The sequence below is a fragment of the Salmo trutta genome, chromosome 27 (assembly GCF_901001165.1).
Source record: "Salmo trutta chromosome 27, fSalTru1.1, whole genome shotgun sequence".
Classification (NCBI taxonomy): Eukaryota; Metazoa; Chordata; class Actinopteri; order Salmoniformes; family Salmonidae; genus Salmo; species Salmo trutta.
The window spans coordinates 27,959,050-27,979,101 of NC_042983.1; the positions used below are offsets into that span (position 1 = coordinate 27,959,050).

At 45.2% G+C, this 20,052-nt stretch overlaps 1 protein-coding gene across 1 annotated transcript in view; it reads right to left on the reverse strand.

Annotated features, from left to right (window-relative positions):
- Positions 1-20,052, reverse strand: part of LOC115164799 (cell surface hyaluronidase) — a 45,464-nt gene that overhangs the window by 21,117 nt on the left and 4,295 nt on the right. Inside the window, exons 2-7 of the mRNA XM_029717613.1 lie at positions 13,187-13,530; positions 12,851-12,991; positions 12,089-12,656; positions 2,865-3,034; positions 2,025-2,213; positions 654-823 (exon numbers count right to left, since the gene is read on the reverse strand). Of these exons, the coding sequence (XP_029573473.1) occupies positions 654-823; positions 2,025-2,213; positions 2,865-3,034; positions 12,089-12,656; positions 12,851-12,991; positions 13,187-13,511 (1,563 nt within the window). The 5' untranslated portion in view covers positions 13,512-13,530. The remainder of the gene's footprint in view (positions 1-653; positions 824-2,024; positions 2,214-2,864; positions 3,035-12,088; positions 12,657-12,850; positions 12,992-13,186; positions 13,531-20,052) is intronic.

Genomic DNA, 20,052 nt, shown 5'->3' on the forward strand with positions numbered 1-20,052 from the left:
GAGGAATGTTATTATGTATGTATCAGAAGAGGGCATGAGTATGTAACACATTATACAGGGCAAATATTGTACTTGTGCATCCTGGATACAGAGAATGTGTGTGTGTGAGGGAGGGGTATGTGCGTCGACGTTGGTCTGAGTAAGTGTTTGAGGTTTCTGTGTGCTCAGTGGGGTTGTGAAATATACAGAGTAAAAAAGGACAAAGAAGGATTACAACACTGAAACACAAAACATTAAGAGTAGTGAGTGTTGCTCATCCATGCCCCCTCTCTCTCTGAGTGGTGCCTGGGTTGTGTTCATTAGGGCATGCAACGGAAACCATTTGCAACCAACATTTTGAAAACACACATTTCTTATTGGAGAAGGCCAGGTAGTCCCTCCCTGTTTCAGTCTGTTTTCTTCCATTAAGTACCTAATGAAAATGACATGTTGTTAGATCATGTGTGAATGATGAATGTCCTCAGTCATTCAGCGTCTGCTGAATGCTCTAATGACCCTCCGCCACAGCAATATGGTAATGTTCAACATGATTACACTAGACTGAATGGCATTAAATAAGCATATAACTCAGGCTGAAATGCACAGGGCAAGCATGCTCAAGGTGCAACACAGACCCTATACTCACAGCTACACACGGTTACATAAGCACACACCTTGATGTGTCCGCCGTATGTGTCGTGGCCAAAGAACTGGCACAAGTTGTTTCCATAGCAGGTGTTTTCCATCTCCCCATAGATGAGTATGTTCCTGCTGAGCAGTGCCACCTCCGCTCGCATGTCCACCCCGTCCACAATCTCCCCCATGTGACCAAACTGGGGCCTCCCTGTGAGAGGGGACACATAGAACACAAACTTCATAGCATGTACTATTGTCATATATCAGTGAAAGCAACAAATCAATTGTTGTATGTAAACATTTAGACATACATATTAATATGATATTTAAAAGTGTTCATATTAACAACAGTCAGCCAAATATATGGTTGTTTCGATACAGTAGGTCTAGATTTAATTTGATGGGGCCAGGTGAGTGACCTTGATCCCAAACAGAACAACGTCAGCACCTCTCTTTCGAGCCATGAAAACAATGAGATGAGAGAGATGAGATGAGACTGTCGGTTTGTCATTATTGTCTCCCAATATGGCAAGCCAACTGCTGCCAGTGCGAACCACAGGACGTGTGCTTCACCTCACAAACATTGAGAGAGAGGAGAGAGAGACAGAGACATACACCACACACAGCCCTTGCTCCAGGAAGGGAGGTGGCTTTTGTCGACATCAGAGCAGTAGGCCAAAACAAAGGTGTTGGCAGACAGGGGACTACACAGGGTGGAACGCCAGACCAGATTACAACAAACTGGTCTTTGTTACAACCAGGTTATGATGTCCTTTTCATAACAAGATCAAGACGTCATATTTTGGCTGTTATCTGGTCAGATTACAACCAGATGAGGACTTTTTTTTGGTCTTATTGCTAAAAAGAAGTGAACAGAAATTCCTTACAACCAGTATACAATCTGACCACGATGTCATTGCAACCAGTTTTGCTCGCTGGGCTTGTGACACCATGGACAGTTTATAAAACCAGACTGTCATCCACACACACAGCAGAAAACAGGGTGATGGAGGGAGGGACAGAGAGAGAGAGAGAAATAAATACATCTGAAATGTAAACTTTTGTGAGTGTAATGTTTATTGTTCATTTCTTAAACTCAGAGAAATAGGCAATGAGCCAGCAGGCCCCCTGTTTACCAATGGGGAGTGTAGCTGAAATTAAGAGAGAGAGAAAGAGAGAGAGTCCGCGAGAACAATACAGATTTACAGGCAATTTTCTTTCCCAAAATTGAAAACAAATACAAACATTTTGAAACCAAAACAGAAAAGGAGAAAATCCAATATCTAATATCTAATGATACTTATTTTTATATCATACCATATCCAGTTAAAAACACAGCAGTGATACTCAATATCAGAATTAAAATAAGCCCCCATAAATGTACAAACACTACCTTCGTTTTCACTCACCTTGAACTCTGACCTGTCTGCTGGTGCAGTGGGGGCAGGGAAGGAGTGTGAACTCCTCTGCCTGATGCATGGAATAGTCAGTACTGGCAACCACAACATGGTTCCCGGGTTGCCAGGTGTGTACATCATCCTGCAGGTTTAGGACTACCTGGTCCACAGCATCCACCTGGAACCCAGATATGGGAAAACCTGGAAGAGCACAGATAAGATCTGTTGGATTAGCAGTTTTCTACCTGCATACCAAATAACTAATGGCGAAAACAGGATCTGGAGTCACAAAAAGTCAAATTTTCCAGGCAATTTGGCTAAAACAAGGATTTGTGTGGTTTAATGAGATAACAAATCTGAACCATACCATACACCCACCCAACATTCAAGCTAAAAGTTAGACGAAAACAATAACAAACTTCCATAGTGTATCTTGAACTGACTCTGTGGACCATTGAAGTGTGAGAGTAAGACTGTATGAGAACAAACATCCCAGCTTACTGGACATACCACTGCCAAACCCAAACCCCCTCCTGGGGAGCTGCTGTTTGCCCTGGTGACAGGAGGACCCTGCCCGCACACGCTCAGGAATGTTCAGTCCAGCTGACTGATCAAGCCTGTAAACACTAACCACTTGAACCCCCCACACATACACCATCCAGGAAAAGCTGCAAGATCAGAGAATCTGAGTGTAAGCTTTGCTTTTACATGGCATTCCTGACTACTTAAAGCCTGTAGGTATAATGCACTCTAATGCGGTTATGGACATTTTAAAAGATAAGAAATGTAACAAGTTATAAACCATTCTAGCTGCAGGGTTTAAGTAAAGCCAAACTGGTTATAATGACCCACCGTTCCTCCATTCACTGTACGCGGTGACAGAGAAGCCGACCCCGTCCACAGTGCTGAAGTTCTTCCGGGCCAGCGCCTTTCCTCCCGTGTCATGGTTCTCATGTTCCCGCACGTCCTCGGAACACGAGCCATTCCCTCCACCAATTACAGATACCAGTGCCCAGGCCTGCCTATGGACAGAGACACAGAGTTTGAGCTTTATAGGTTGTTAAGAAATCGAGGTAACACTTAAAGCATCCAGGCAGATATGCTCCATAACTTGTTATAAGCCGGTATGAGCCTTTTTATTGTTTTATAATAAGGCTTGTTGTTATGTTATTTGTCTCTACACTCTTACAAAAAAAGGTGCTATCTAGAACCTAAAAGGGTTCTTCAGCTGTCCCCATAGGAGAACACTTTGAAGAACTATTTTTGGTTCCAGGTAGAACCCTTTACACAAAGGGTTTTACCTGGAACCAAAAAGGGTTCTCCCATAGTCCCAGTCGGTATTCACATAATAATGAGGAATTCCCCTCGACCATGCCCACAAATTGAGGAAAACAAACATTATTTCCTATTGTAAAAGAGGCAACTTCATAGTCAATTTGTTGTTATAAAGAAATAACAAAACATGCCGAAAGCTGCTGTGTTATTCAACATAAATGCATCCAGGTAAAAAAATCCCAATCTACGGATTGCAACGTCCCACGTAGGGAAATAGAGCCTGTGAGAAGAGCTCTGTGGCTTCAGGCTTTTGGGCATGGGAGACTGGGAGACTGGCAGATTGGGAGACTGGGAGAGTGGGAGACTGGGAGACTGGGAGAGTGGGAGACTGGGAGACTGGGAGAGTGGGAGACTGGGAGAGTGGGAGACTGGGAGACTGGGAGAGTGGGAGACTGGGAGACTTGGAGAGTGGGAGACTGGGAGACTTGGAGAGTGGGAGACTGGGAGACTGGGAGAGTGGGAGACTGGGAGAGTGGGAGACTGGGAGAGTGGGAGACTGGGAGAGTGGGAGACTGGGAGAGTGGGAGACTGGGAGAGTGGGAGACTGGGAGAGTGGGAGACTGGGAGACTGGGAGACTGGGAGACTGGGAGACTGGGAGACTGGGAGAGTGGGAGACTGGGAGACTGGGAGACTTGGAGACTGGGAGACTGGGAGACTGGGAGACTTGGAGAGTGGGAGACTGGGAGACTGGGAGAGTGGGAGACTGGGAGACTGGGAGACTGGGAGAGTGGGAGACTGGGAGAGTGGGAGACTTGGAGAGTGGGAGACTGGGAGACTGGGAGATGTGTATCTGTATAGTCCTTTTTCTGTTGTTGTTGGTCTTGGCTAGCTAGCTAGCACTCCCTCACGTGGCTGCTAGCACCATCATAAAAAGGGGGGTGAGTAGTGAGAACACTATGGAGCAGACAATGTTGAAAAGTAATCTTTACAGATGTTGTACTTTTCTTAAATATAGTTTTGAAATTGACTAAAACAAACAGATATGACAAGAAAATTTAGCTTGAAAAACATCACGTTTTTGCTGTGAGTCAATCGAGTAACCTAGGTAACCACAGGTTATTTTCCCCACAGGTGGGCAGGGCCGCAACGTTCTAACTAATACCGACTGGGACTATGGGGAGAGCCGAAGAACCCTTTTGGAACCTTCTTTTCTAAGAGTGTATGCATAACATATTTAACTGCACATTATTGTAGTCCTGTAGTCCTGTAGTGACCACTGTAAAGAAAGCATTGGGAGTATCAACAGGACAACATTCTCATGTATGATTTAGCAGCTGTGTAAGGGCTAGTCAAGCAAAGGGTGTGACCAAACTGACATGAAAAGTGTCAGTGTGTATGTGTGTGTGTGTGTGTGTGTGTGTGTGTGTGTGTGTGTGTGTGTGTGTGTGTGTGTGTGTGTGTGTGTGTGTGTGTGTGTGTGTGTGTGTGTGTGTGGTCATCACATTCACCTCAATCATATAGACTGAGAATTGGCATCAGAAATATTAGGGAAGTATTCGAGCGAGATAGCAGTGGATATCTCAGTCCAGCACACCACAATACCCACAAGGCAAAACGCAATCTGCCTCTGAAGTGGAGATAAGTCTATCAATCCCCTGGTTCAAGGCTTGGGTGTGGAGCAGGGGTCATGCAACTCTGGACCAGTGAAGGGTGTAGTGTGAAATGTCAGCATCAACACAACGTCAAAACAATGTCAAAATAACTACAAAACAATGTCATCACCTTTCATAAAATAATGTTGTTTTGTTACTCCTTAAAGAGTCTATTGACATGCATCAATCTAAGCAACATATTAAACAAATTCCCATAAAAAGCTGTCAGTTTAAGTTAGAGATATGTTTTTTGTGTACGGGCTGCATCCTCCTATGTCGGCCTTACGCATCTGCGGTGAAATATGGCCGATCTACAGCAGTGTGTGTCAGACAATGAGACATCCCGAAAACCGGACTTCTAACGAAACCATCTGTAGCGCCCGAATATGACCACTCTATGAGAAGATGAGACTCTCACGAACACGATGGTGTTCTCTGTTTTGCTTTACTTCCCACAAGTGTCACGGGACTCGTCTGAAGGTAACCCGCACAAATGAATGGAAGTATTGAGTTAGACAGACTTCTTAAATTTCCTAGATACTGTATAGGACAGACTTACATCTCCTAGATACTGTATAGGACAGACTTCTTATATCTCCTAGATACTGTATAGGACAGACTTCTTACATCTCCTAGATACTGTATAGGACAGACTTACATCTCCTAGATACTGTATAGAACAGACTTACATCTCCTAGATACTGTATAGGACAGACTTCTTACATCTCCTAGATACTGTATAGGACAGACTTCTTAAATCTCCTAGATACTGTATAGGACAGACTTCTTACATCTCCTAGATACTGTATAGGACAGACTTACATCTCCTAGATACTGTATAGGACAGACTTACATCTCCTAGATACTGTATAGGACAGACTTCTTACATCTCCTAGATACTGTATAGGACAGACTTACATCTCCTAGATACTGTATAGGACAGACTTACATCTCCTAGATACTGTATAGGACAGCCTTACATCTCCTAGATACTGTATAGGACAGCCTTACATCTCCTAGATACTGTATAGGACAGACTTACATCTCCTAGATACTGTATAGGACAGCCTTACATCTCCTAGATACTGTATAGGACAGACTTACATCTCCTAGATACTGTATAGGACAGACTTCTTACATCTCCTAGATACTGTATAGGACAAACTTCTTACATCTCCTAGATACTGTATAGGACAGACTTACATCTCCTAGATACTGTATAGGACAGACTTACATCTCCTAGATACTGTATAGGACAGACACTTCAAAGCCTTGTTCTTTATGATTTATTTTTTAACTGTCTTTTTTGCCATTTATGAACATGTTATTCAATGTGTTTCTATGGGCTATAGTAGGTAAGACCAAATTCTATATTTTATCAAATAATTGTTTTATTTATTTTTTTATTCATAAAGGGGTCCTACAATTCCAAATCAAATAGTTAAATGATCCATGGTATGACCATCTTAAAACAATTCCATATGTTAGTGTCACAATGGGTGGCTTGAGGAAGCAGAAGAGGTGGAGTCAGGCGCAGGAGATAGATGATTCCGGGAATAATACTTTTAATAAATATTCGCACGGAAAGTACAAGCACGGCGTGCAGGGTGTGCAAAATCGAAGGCACCACCCTCTACGAAAGAAAACTAGAGACGCAGCCCAACAATAATTCCGTGGAAAAACACAGACCCTCACTAGCAACATCAGCCCAGACAATAAACAATCCCGCACAACCCACAAACCTAACTAGCTAGCCTAAATACCCCTCCCCACTAACAACTAATACAAAACAGGTGCGTAACTAACCTAGACCTAACTAACAGAACGTGAAACAGAGATCAGTGGCAGCTAGTAGTCCGGCGACGACGACCGCCGAGCGCCGCCCGGCCGAGGAGGGGCGCCACCTTCCGTAGGTGTCGTGACAGTTAGCTTAGTAAAAAACCCCAATGGCTTAGACTTTTAAACATCAAATAAGCTTTATGCCCCGTCATCAGAAATTCTCTCTTCACAATCACACAGTCATTATCTTCAACCATCATGTACCCTTTTCAGGCGTGGTAACATTTTTAAAACCTTTCCCCTTGTGTTACCTTTTCAAAACCTTTCCCCTGTACTTCTTTGGGCTTCACATCTGACAGGGCACTCCATACGATGACGTCTGGAAGTAGGCCCAACTGTCAGCTCTCTGTTGAGGCTGGTCCTAACGACACAATCACGGGCCAATACGCCATTCAGCAGATCAAAGAGCCTCTCTACCATTTACCCGCTGAAATACAAACAGGAACCATCTGTGAAAGCACCCTGTCCTCCCAGCAGCTATTACACTCAAAGTGTGTGTGTGTGTGTGTGTGCAACTTCTGGTGTGCGTTTACTGTGAACACTGAGGCTGTACCCACTTTAAGTTACAGTTATAACAGTGGCCAAGTAGGATACTGTGGCTATTTGATCATAATGTAGGCCTACCAGAGTAGCCTACCATCAATAACAATGGAGAAAATGCATCCCATAACGTTTTAGCATGGAAATAGCTGTTCTATCATTCAGCCTCCAGTAGCAGCCAATGTGTGGTGTTCAATGTAGGCCCACATTCCATTAGACTTTTGGAAAAAACATGCAGGGCTTGACATTATCCTGTTTATCCACTTGTCCTTCAGACAAGGAGGTGACTGGAAATGTGTTGTTTGATGCAAGAAACAACTTTACAAAATAAAGTTAATTAATATTCCCATACCATTATTACAGAGAATCAGACAAATTATGCTACCCTCTGCCTATTGGCTACTTAGATTATTCAAACCTGTCTCAAAATACAACACTGCCCCTTTAAGACAGAAAAAAAATGCTATTTACCTGACTTGCTTTTCAAAAATGTCTAGAAATGTACACGTTTTGTGTTCTTGTAGGAAGTAACCACTCCCCCATTGCTGACTAGAAATGATCTATAACTGGGCTAATAACTCACTAACTAGCAAAGAATATGAACAAATGTGTACGTGTGGCTACAAGCAGCTCTCGCTTTGATCTTAAAACAAGCGCATCTACACACGACCTCTCATGCTGTAAACACAGTCCAGTTTGGCACAGATCCATATATGGCAATGGTCTATTTGCATATAGGGATACTGCAGCTGGTTATTGGTTATGCCACACCGGTCTGTAGAATAAGGGCTTAGTGTCATTGCAAAATAATCCTATACCTGTGTGTTCTGCCTATAACAAAATCTCATGCATAGTTAATTTTGCATAAGAAGTTTTGCATAGTTCGTTTTGTTTCGGTTTGTTGTGCTGAAAGTGGTTAATATTGGCAATTCCCACAGTAGAGTGAAACGTTGATAATGTTAACTAAAGGGAAAAACTAGAGAGTTGAGTGAAGTTCAATCTCGTGCTTTTCTGCGCAAGCTGATATTTCTTCTGCACAGAAGTCCCAGGGGAGCTGCGCAGCCGCGCACGCGCACAGCTTACAGGGTACATTAGTCATTACCCTCACTGTATGGAATGGGTGTGTTTGATCATGGTGTGTGAGTTTGTGTGTGTGTGTGTGTGTGTGTGTGCGGGCTTGAAATTCATGATTGTTGCTGTTTGTTTCAGGGGTTCACCTGCAGGACTCTGGGGGCATGGTGGAGATAGGAATGCCCATAGGCACAGTATGAGTGTGTGTGTGGTGTGTGTGTGTGTGTGTGTGTGTGTGTGTGTGTGTGTGTGTGTGTGTGTGTGTGTGTGTGTGTGTGTGTGTGTGTGTGTGTGTGTGTGTGTGTGTGTATGGGAGTGCCTACATCGAACACATTTCCTGTGTGTAAAAAAACATTTCCTCTGTGCAGTTCCTGGTGTTCTCCTGCTGTCTGTCCACTTTTGCCCAGCCAGATTACATCCAGGGTTGTGTTCAATAAGCAGCAAAAGGCGAGAAACTGAAACAAATAGGTACTACCTGGACTTGTCTTTTAAGAAACACATTTTGTTTTCCGTAGCAAATTATTATTATTTTTCCGTTGGGTGCCATAATGATCACGACCCAGATGACCTCCTGCCCAGTACTTTCAATCATGTCTCCCTCAGTCACATTAAGACAGTATGACTGTAACTGACACAAGTCTCAAATACCCTGGACCCTGCTAGCTAGCTCACACAGACAGACACACACATACTAGACACAGACAAACACACACACACACATACTAAGCACAAACAAAATCAGTGTGTAATCAGAAAGCATAACAGTCCCTGTTTATCGTGCCTAGGTAGCTGGACTGAATTGTGATCCATTTATGAAAGTGTCACGCTATGGATTTGATTAGATTTGGGGCTGGGGACCGCAGCGTTGCCTTGGCGACAACTCCACATGTGAAACGTGACACTGTGGATTGGTGTGGTTTGGGTTTGAGACCAGAAAGCTGCCCAGGCCAGGAGTGCCCAACAAATAACTAAAAATCTAAACTTTATATTCCATTGGGCTAAGTTTGTTTGTGTGTGTGTGTGTGTGTGTGTGTGTGTGTGTGTGTGTGTGTGTGTGTGTGTGTGTGTGTGTGTGTGTGTGTGTGTGTGTGCGCGCGTCTGTGTAAATAAGGCTTCATGAGCTCTATGTCTAAAATTGTGAGATGCTCAAACTAGAGTGTTGGAATGGTTTTACAGCAGAGCACCAAAAAAAAACAAAGTGTATTATCAATTGTACTGTATACTGTCACACCCTGATCTGTTTCACCTGTCTTTGTGATTGTCTCCACCCCCTCCAGGTGTTGCCCATCTTCCCCATTATCCCCTGTGTATTTATACCTGTGTTCTCTGTTTGTCTGTTGCCAGTTCATTTTGTTTCGTCAAGCCTACCAGTGTTTTTCCCTCTGCTCCTGTCTCTCGATTGTTCCTGTTTCCTAGTTTTCCCGATGTTTCTGCCTGCCCTGACCCTGACCCTGCCTGCCGTCCTGTACTTTTGCCCCACCTTTCCGGATTACTGACCTCTGCCTGCCCTTGACCTGCCTTTTGCCTACCCCTGTTCGATTAATAAACTGTTGTTACTTCGATGTTGTCTGCATCTGGGTCTTACCTGAAACGTGATAGTATACAAGTCACTGGCATTGCTAAAGATCTGTATTCAAATGGACATGATATGTGTCCCTCTGTGTTCAGGGGACAGTGTGTTTTTGACCTGTTTGACCTGCCTTGTGCAAAGGCGAAAAGTACAGAGTCAGCTCATTTTGCACAAATCCTGGAAGCAAGCCTGCTTATCCCTCAAGCCGTGCACTTTCTGCCGGAATATGGTCTCCGGAAAAACAGGAAGAAACGACTCTGAATGTTTCACTGGAATCGTGTTGACAGTATTTGCAGGGAGGAGATGAGGTTCTGCTGGCATGACATGAAAGATTAGGCTTGATCTTGAAGGACGTAGTAAAACAAATCCTCTAAATCACTCCCATGAGATGGGTAGTATAAACTGTTACACACTGCTTCAGTGACACAGCTTCAGATTAGCGATGCACAATATATCGGAATCGGCCGATACCGATGTTGGCATGTGTAGCTAATATCGGACGATTCCGATATGTTCACGATATATCAATGTCTAGTTTAACGCCGATGTGCAAAACCAATGTCAAAGCTGATGTACATAGCTATATAACGAAGGTACATGACGCAATGACGGCACACAAAATTTTGCACTATACGTGCAACACAGCATTCCTAAACCAGCCCACAATGTCTGCCAGTCAACAAGTCAAAATTTCAGCGAGACAACTCAAAGGTGAAATCCATTAACGTGTTATGGATAGGGGGCAGTATTTTCACGGCCGGATAAAAAACGTACCCGATTTAATCTGTTTATTACTCCTGCCCAGAAACTAGAATATGCATATAATTGTTTCATTTGGACAGAAAACACCCTAAAGTTTCTAAAACTGTTTGAATGGTGTCTGTGAGTATAACAGAACTCATATGGCAGGCCAAAACCTGAGAAGATTCCAAACAGGAAGTGCCCTCTCTGACCATTTCTTGGCCTTCTTTATTCTCTTTATTGAAAACAGAGGATCTCTGCTGTAACGTGACACTTTCTAAGGCTCCCATAGGCTCTCAGAAGGCGCCAGAACGTTGAATGATGACTTTGCAGTCCATGGCTGAAAAACAGTAGCGCATTTGGATAGTGGTCGATCTGAGAACAATGAGACAGGTGCGCGCATGCACGTGAAGAGTCCATTTTGCATTTTCAGTCTTTGAACGAAAACAACGACTCCCGGTCGGAATATTATCGCTATTTTACGAGAAAAATCGCATAAAAATTGATTTTAAACAGCGTTTGACATGCTTCGAAGTACGGTAATGGAATATTTGTAAAAAAAATTCACGATATGCATCCGCGCGTCACCCTTCGTTACCCTTCGTTACCCTTCGGAACGCACGAACAAAACGCCGCTATTTGGATATAACTATGGATTATTTGGAACCAAACCAACATTTGTTGTTGAAGTAGAAGTCCTGGGAGTGCATTCTGACGAAGAACAGCAAAGGTAATCCAATTTTTCTTATAGTAAATCTGAGTAAATCTGAACAAAAATAAATAGGCTTTAACGAAACACGGCTTGTAACAAAAATAAATAGGCTTTAACGAAACACGGCTTGTAACAAAAAATAAATAGGCTTTAACGAAACACGGCTTGTAACAAAAAAATAATAATTAGCAGTAATCTTTAGTTGTCAATTCCTCACGCTGCTGTTTCCAACGTCTTATCATCGACTCATTAAGACCAAGCTCCCGTGCAGCAGCTCTATTTCCTTTTCCAACAGCCAGATCAATCGCCTTCGACTTGAAAGCTGCATCATATGCATTTCTCCGTGTCTTTGCCATGATGAGGGTGACAAAATGACTACCGTAATCAGAATGATGGGAAGTTTGAGAGAGCTCGATTTAATCTAAACAGTAAACAAAAAAGTTGTTTGACCTTAACCCGTTCGGCAATTTCATTGGTCTAATGAAAGCTTCATGCCGCCAAAAAACTGAGCACGTCACAGAATGTGTTTTTTTGGATAAAAAAAATTGAAAGCGGGAAAAATCCATATATTAGCCGCGTTATTGTTTAAGCCGCAAGGTTCAAAGCCTGGGAAAAAAGTTGCGACTTATAGTCTGGAATTTACGGTATTCATATTATATTTAACTGTATTTTTACCTGTATTTGAGGTCATGGACGTAGGTACTACCCAGCAGGCTCTGGATGGTTCTCTTGGTCTCGTCCAGCAGGTTCTTGGTGGCAGAGTCTCCCACGGCCAGCGTGACGATGCGCCCTACAGGCAGCGACTGGAGAAGCTGCATGAGCCGCCGGCTGTCGTTCCGTGACTCATATGTGTCGTAGCGCTCGGTGAACAGAATGGCGGCCGTGTCCTGGTCCACCACACGCAGGTTGATGCCACGGCTAAAGTTGCGCTGAAAGGCATAGCCCCCCGTGGCTAGGCCTGAGGAGGGGACGCTGCGGGTCAGGAGGGTCCACGACAGCCTCTCTGCCCCGTGAAGCTCCAGGGTTGCGCCTCCACGCACCCCAATGAACTTCCGGCCCAGTTCCGGTACTTCCGCTACGGCCTTCTCGTCTGAACGGCCCAGAAGGGTGATGGTGGCCCGGGAGCGGTAGCGGCATTTGGGGGCACCAATGTGCAGTGAACCCCCGTCTTCAATCAGCACATAACGCGTTCTGAGAGTGATGTTTTTGGAGCCCTCAGTATTGTCTGCAAAGACCACTCGGCCTGTGGGAAGACAGATATAGGCTAAAATATAAAACAATCACTTCATCAGAGGCCGTATTCTTTATGGTACTTTCTAGAGAAAGCCACATTATTCACAACTTAATCTCGGAACCCAGTGCCAAATACTGCATGCTCTGACTCTATTTACTTCTGGGGTGGAAATGTGTTCAGATCAGAGAGAGGACCTAACCTACCTCCTGATTGGATGGTTAGCGAGTAGAAGGTAGCAGAAGAGTCCAATCGAAACAGATCTCCCCCTCGGACGACCATGGCCTTCTCTGGGTTGTGACCTGGGTTCCAGCTGCTCAGGGAGGGGCTGTGGTCGGGACAGTTATCTGTGCACACAGGCAGGACCAATCAAAGACAACATCACATCACTGACACAGACATAGATAGAGAAGCTCTGAGTCAGAGTAAAACAGTGTATGATAGAAAACTATGAGTACTGTGGGGCAATGGGCCTAAGTAATTTAGCCAAGTCCGTATTAACAGCTCATAACATCCTTATACTCACACAAACACACACTCACCGTCCAACACGTCTCCACTGGTGAGGCTGAGGATGAGGATGAGCAAGAGGAAAAAGGCCCCCAGGGAGACACTAAAGCAGATGAAGGTGTTCTTCCTCAGAATCTGAGCACGCTCCTGGTGCTGGCCCTCCTCTGATAGATTAAAGGTTGCCCGGCACTCAGGAGGCAGGCCAATGGGCTTCAGGGGGGGAGGGGGTGGGGCCTTAGCCGGAGGCGGGGAGCGGACAGGTATGACCCTGCCGGGGACGCATCCTGGCGACCGGAGGTTACCGTTGGGCGGGGCCACAAAGACAGGGACGCGACTGGGGCCATCACTCATCTGCATGGTATCTGTCTGCTACCGACTGAGAGAGATAGAGAGAGAGAAAGAGAGGTGAGAGAAAGAGAGACTTTTTGACTTTCTTTAATGAAACATTCTCATTTCATTAACCCCCCCCCCCCACGCCCCCTTAAAATAAAACACCAAAATATATCCTGTACTGCATACATGTACCATACTCACCTTACCCTCGACCCCACGATACAAAACAACACCACACATCACAATAACCAAAAACCTCACCACTTCTACAACCGTATATCCAAGACATCTTCCCAGCTATACAGACAACCCCCCCAACACACCATATCTCCTGAAACATCTCCTCACTTTTTAACATTTTATACAACTCAAATTCTACCCTAAGGTGCGCAGAGACCATCCCATTAAATAATAGTAAAGGGTCTGTTATTCCCCCACCTTTGACCCTGTTCCTCCTTGTTAGCCAAATAGCCAACTTTGCCTGAGCAAACAGAAAATTCAACAAAACACATTTGGCTTTCTCCTTATTTGAATACCTGTACCCCATTATAAACACCCCAACAGTAAAAACCATCCCAACCTCTCACACAGACATTCCAATAGAGACATTAAAGGCATTAACCTGGCGGACACAGAAAACACATGAATCACAGTTTCTCTCATAACACAGAAAGGACACCCCTGTCCGACTCCCGGTTCAACCCGTACCAACCAGCTGTTAGTGTCCAAGGCTCAATGTAGAACCCTCCACTGGAGGTCCCCTGACCTCTTTGGTACTGGAGGTTTGTAGAGCCCCCTCCATCTAAAACCCACTATAATCTCCGCCCCATATACCCCCTGCCACTGATGTGCCTTCACTCCTGTTAGGCTCCTAATGTTCCTAACCTTAATGCAGAGGTTGTAGAGGGCTTTGCCTCCCACCCCCTCAAAATCCCCCAGGCTCGAAGTGTTAAAATTGAACAAGTCCTCCAGACCCCCTAACCAGTCCCCTGTCTCTGCCGTCACCTGCAGTGGCGGAAACATTGGTGGCCCCTCCCCCTTTGGTCGCTCAAACACTCCCCTTACCGGCTCAGACAGTGCCTCCTGGACCTCCTCCAGGAATCTTTCCAGCAGCCTAAGAGATCGCCAGTTTTTGTACAGCGCGACTCAGACCAGAGCATATCGGACCTATTTCTCTCTCCTCTCCTCGATTTCTACCGCAGGCTCTGGACATTTACACCTGGATCTTGCAGCTAACTAGCTGCTACCTGAGTGACTATTGGCAACGTCGGTCTCGGAATTAACACACACTATTACGGAGCTAGCTAGCTAGCCAGCTGAAGAATTCCGTCAGCCACTCGTGGGCTACTCCTGAGCTAGCCAGCTGAAGTGTCTCCTGGGCTACAACTCACCTATCCTGACCCGTTTTACTGCCGATGCGGAGCCCCATTGGGTCTTCACGACTGGATCACCGACGTTATCTGCCCGAGGGAGTTGTTCCAACTGGCCCCTCCGTCGCGACGTAACCTGATCGCCCATCTGCGGCCAGCTAATCGTTAGCTGTCTTTTCGGCTGCGATCTGAATAGGTCTGTCGGACACTTTTCTTGGGCCACTATAACTAACTATTTTGCCAACTTGGACAGGTCCCCCCTTCCACACGGAACCCCACTAACCCACAGACGGAAACGCACGAGGCGGCTAAAAACAGACCTCCCTCCCATCTTCCACCAGCTTGCTACCTATGGCCCGGCTAGCTGTCTGATTCTCACTGGACCCTCTGATCACTCGGCTAAGCATGCCTCTCCTTAATGTCAATATGCCTTGTCCATTGCTGTTCTGGTTAGTGTTTATTGGCTTATTTCACTGTAGAGCCTCTAGCCCTGCTCATTATACCTTATCCAACCTCTCAGTTCCTCCACCCACACATGCTATGACATCTTCTGGTTTCAATGATATTTCTAGAGACAATATCTCTCTCATAATCACTAAATGCCTAGGTTTACCTCCTCTGTACTCACATCCCACCATACCTTTGTCTGTACATTATACCTTGAAGCTATTTTATCGCCCCCAGATACCTGCTCCTTTTTCTCTCTATTCTGGACGTCACAGACGACCAATTCTTATAGCTTTTAGCCGTACCCTCATACTTATCCTTCTCTGCTCCGCTGGGGATGTAGAGGTGAATCCAGGCCCTTCAGTGCCTGGCTCCACACCTACTCCCCAGGCGCTCTCTTTTGATGACTTCTGTAACCGTAATAGCCTTGGTTTCATGCATGTTAACATTAGAAGCCTCCTCCCTAAGTTTGTTTTATTCACTGCTTTAGCACACTCTGCCAACCCGGATGTCCTGGCTGTGTCTGAATCTTGGCTTAGGAAGTCCACCAAAAACTGTGAAATCTTCATCCCTAACTACAACGTTTTCAGACAAGATAGAACGACCAAAGGGGGCGGTGTTGCAATCTACTGCAGAGATAGCTTGCAGAGTTCTGTCCTGCTATCCAGGTCTGTACCCAAACAATTTGAACTTCTACTTTTAAAAATCCACCTCTCCAAAAACAAGTCTCTCACCGTTGCCGCCTGCTATAGACCCCCCTCGGCCCCTAGCTGTGCTCTGGACACCATATGTGAACTGATTGCCCCCCATCTATCTTCAGAGCTTGTGCTACTAGGCGACCTAAACTGGGACATGCTTAACACCCCAGCCATTCTACAATCCAAGCTTGATGCCCTCAATCTCACACAAATTATTAATGAACCCACCAGGTACAACCCCAAAGCCGCAAACACTGGCACCCTCATAGATATCATCCTAACCAATGTGCCCTCTAATTACACCTCTGCTGTTTTCAACCAAGATCTCAGCGATCACTGCCTCATTGCCTGCACCCGTAATGGGTCAGCGGTCAAACGACCTCCACTCATCACTGTCAAACGCTCCCTGAAACATTTCAACGAGCAAGCCTTTCTAATCGACCTGGCCCTGGTATCCTGGAAGGATATTGACCTCATCCCGTCAGTAGAGGATGCCTGGTTATTTTTTAAAAATGCCTTCCTCTCCATCTTAAATAAGCATGCCCCTTTCAAGAAATTTAGAACCAGGAACAGATATAGCCCTTGGTTCTCCCCAGACCTGACTGCCCTTAACCAACACAAAAATATCCTGTGGCGTTCTGCATTAGCATCGAACTGCCCCCGCGATATGCAACTTTTTAGGGAAGTTAGAAACCAATACACACAGGCAGTTAGAAACGCCAAGGCTAGCTTTTTCAAACAGAAATTTGCTTCGTGCAACTCCAACTCTAAAAAGTTCTGGGACATTGTAAAGTCCATGGAGAATAAGAACACCTCCTCCCAACTGCCCACTGCACTGAGGATAGGAAACTCTGTCACCACCGATAAGCCCACTATAATTGAGAATTTCAATAAGCATTTTTCTACGGCTGGCCATGCTTTCCACCTAACTACCCCTACTGCATTCAACAGCACTGCACCCCCCACAGCTACTCGCCCAAGCCTCCCCCATTTCTCCTTCTCCCAAATCCATTCAGCTGATGTTCTGAAAGAGCTGCAAAATCTGGACCCCTACAAATCAGCTGGGCTTGACAATCTGGACCCTTTCTTTCTAAAATTATCTGCCGAAATTATTGCAACCCCTATTACTAGCCTGTTCAACCTCTCTTTCGTGTCGTCTGAGATTCCCATAGATTGGAAAGCAGCTGCTGTCATCCCCCTCTTCAAAGGAGGTGACACTCTTGACCCAAGTTGCTACAGACCTATATCCATCCTACCCTGCCTTTCTAAGGTCTTCGAAAGCCAAGTCAACAAACAGATTACCGACTATTTTGAATCCCACCGCACCCTCTCCGCTATGCAATCTGGTTTCAGAGCTGGTCATGGGTGCACCTCAGCCACGCTCAAGGTCCTAAACGACATCGTAACCGCCATCGATAAGAAACATTACTGTGCTGCCGTATTCATTGACCTGGCCAAAGCTTTTGACTCTGTTAATCACCACATCCTCATCGGCAGACTTAGTAGCCTTGGTTTCTCAAACGATTGCGTCGCCTGGTTCACCAACTACTTCTCTGACAGAGTTCAGTGTGTCAAATCGGAGGGCCTACTGTCTGGACCTCTGGCAGTCTCTATGGGGGTACCACAGGGTTCAATTCTTGGGCCAACTCTTTTCTCTGTATACATAAATGATGTCGCTCTTGCTGCTGGTGAATCTCTGATCCACCTCTACGCAGACGACACCATTCTGTATACTTCTGGCCCTTCTTTGGACACTGTGCTAACAACCCTCCAGACGAGCTTCAATGCCATTCAACTCTCCTTCCGTGGTCTCCAACTGCTCCTAAACACAAGTAAAACTAAATGTATGCTCTTCAACCGATCGCTGCCTGCACCTGCCCGCCCATCCAGCATCACTTCTCTGGACGGTTCTAACTTAGAATTTGTGGACAACTACAAATACCTAGGTGTCTGGTTAGACTGTAAACTCTCCTTCCAGACTCACATCAATCATCTCCAATCCAAAGTGAAATCTAGAATTAGCTTCCTATTTCGCAACAAAGCATCCTTCACTCATGCTGCCAAACATACCCTCGTAAAACTGACCATCCTACCAATCCTCGACTTCGGCGATGTCATTTACAAAATAGCCTCCAATACCCTACTCAACAAGCTGGATGCAGTCTATCACAGTGCCATCCGTTTTGTCACCAAAGCCCCATATACAACCCACCACTGCGACCTGTATGCTCTCGTTGGCTGGCCTTCACTTCATCATCGTCGCCAAACACATTGGCTCCAGGTCATCTACAAGACCCTGCTAGGTAAAGTCCCCCCTTATCTCCGCTCACTGGTCACCATAGCAGCACCCACCTGTAGCACGCGCTCCAGCAGGTATATCTCTCTGGTCACCCCTAAAGCCAACTCCTCCTTTGGTCGTCTCTCCTTCCAGTTCTCAGCTGCCAATGATTGGAACGAACTACAAAAATCTCTAAAACTGGAAACACTTATCTCCCTCACTAGCTTTAAGCACCTGCTATCAGAGCAGCTCACAGATCTCTGCACCTGTACATAGCCCATCTTTAATTGAGCCCAAACTACTACCTTTTCCCCTACTGTATTTATTTTATTTATTTTGCTCCTTTGCACCATATTATTTATATTTATATTTTAACTTTTAACTTTCTTCAAACTACAAATCTACCATTCCAGTGTTTTTTTCTTGCCATACTTTATTTACTTTGCCACCATGGCATTTTTTTGCCTTTACCTCCATTATCTCACATCATTTGCTCACATTGTATATAGTCTTATTTTTTTTCTACTGCATCATTGATTGTATGTTGTTTTACTCCATGTGTAACTCTGTGTTTTTGTATGTTGTCGAACTGCTTTGCTTTATCTTGGCCAGGTCGCAATTGTAAATGAGAACTTGTTCTCAACTTGCCTACCTGGTTAAATAAAGGTGAAATAAAAAATAAATAAAAAAATGTTATTCCTGTTTGTTGTGCCAGGACGGGGATTTCCACCCCTCCTCTCCCAGCAGTCGCAGGTCACCCAGCCTTAGTAAACCCGCTGCCATCAGTTGCCTCTGCAGGGTGGCCGACTGAACCGATCTCAAAGGGATGGCTGGGTTGTGGAAGATAGGCTCCTTCCACACCCACAACCCAGGCTCCACACCCCCTTCTCGCGTGGGCCTTAGCAGCTGCCAGGTCCTCAGCACTGCAGAGTAAAAGTCTGAGAGACCTGCTGTACTCAGCCTCTCCAGCTTCATGAGGAACAGCTGCCGGTCCAACCCTAATCCGCCAGCTCTCCTCAGCAGCGCGCATGCTGGTTCCCTCCAGCCGACATCAGTATTGTACAGCAGTCTCTGCACTGCCAACCAACAATTCACAAAATGGGACAAACACCAAATTGAGACTCTGCATGCAGAATTCTGCAAAAAAATATCCTCTGTGTACAACATAAAACACCAAATAATGGATGAGGAGCAGAATTAGGCCGATACCCGCTAATTATCAAAATCCAGAAAAGACCCGGTAAATTCTACAACCACCTAAAAGGAAGCGATTCCCAAACCTTCCATAACAAAGCCATCACCTACAGAGAGATTAACCTGGAGAAGAGTCCCCTAAGCAAGCTGGTCCTGGGGCTCTGTTCGCAAACACAAACAGACTCCACAGAGCACCAGGGCAGCAACACAATTAGACCCAATCAAATCATGAGAAAACAAAAAGATAATTACTTGACACATTGGAAAGAATTAACAAAACAACTGAGCAAACTAGAATGCTATTTGGCCCTAAACAGAGAGTACACAGTGGCAGAATACCTGACCACTGTGACTGACCCAAACTTAAGGAAAGCTTTGACTATGTACAGACTCAGTGAGCATAGCCTTGCTATTGAGAAAGGCAGCCATAGGCAGACCTGGCTCTCAAGAGAAGACAGGCTATGTGCACACTGCCCACAAAATGAGGTGGAAACTGAGCTGCACGTCCTAACCTCCTGCCAAATGTATGACCATATTAGAGACACATATTTCCCTCAAATTACACAGATCCACAAAGA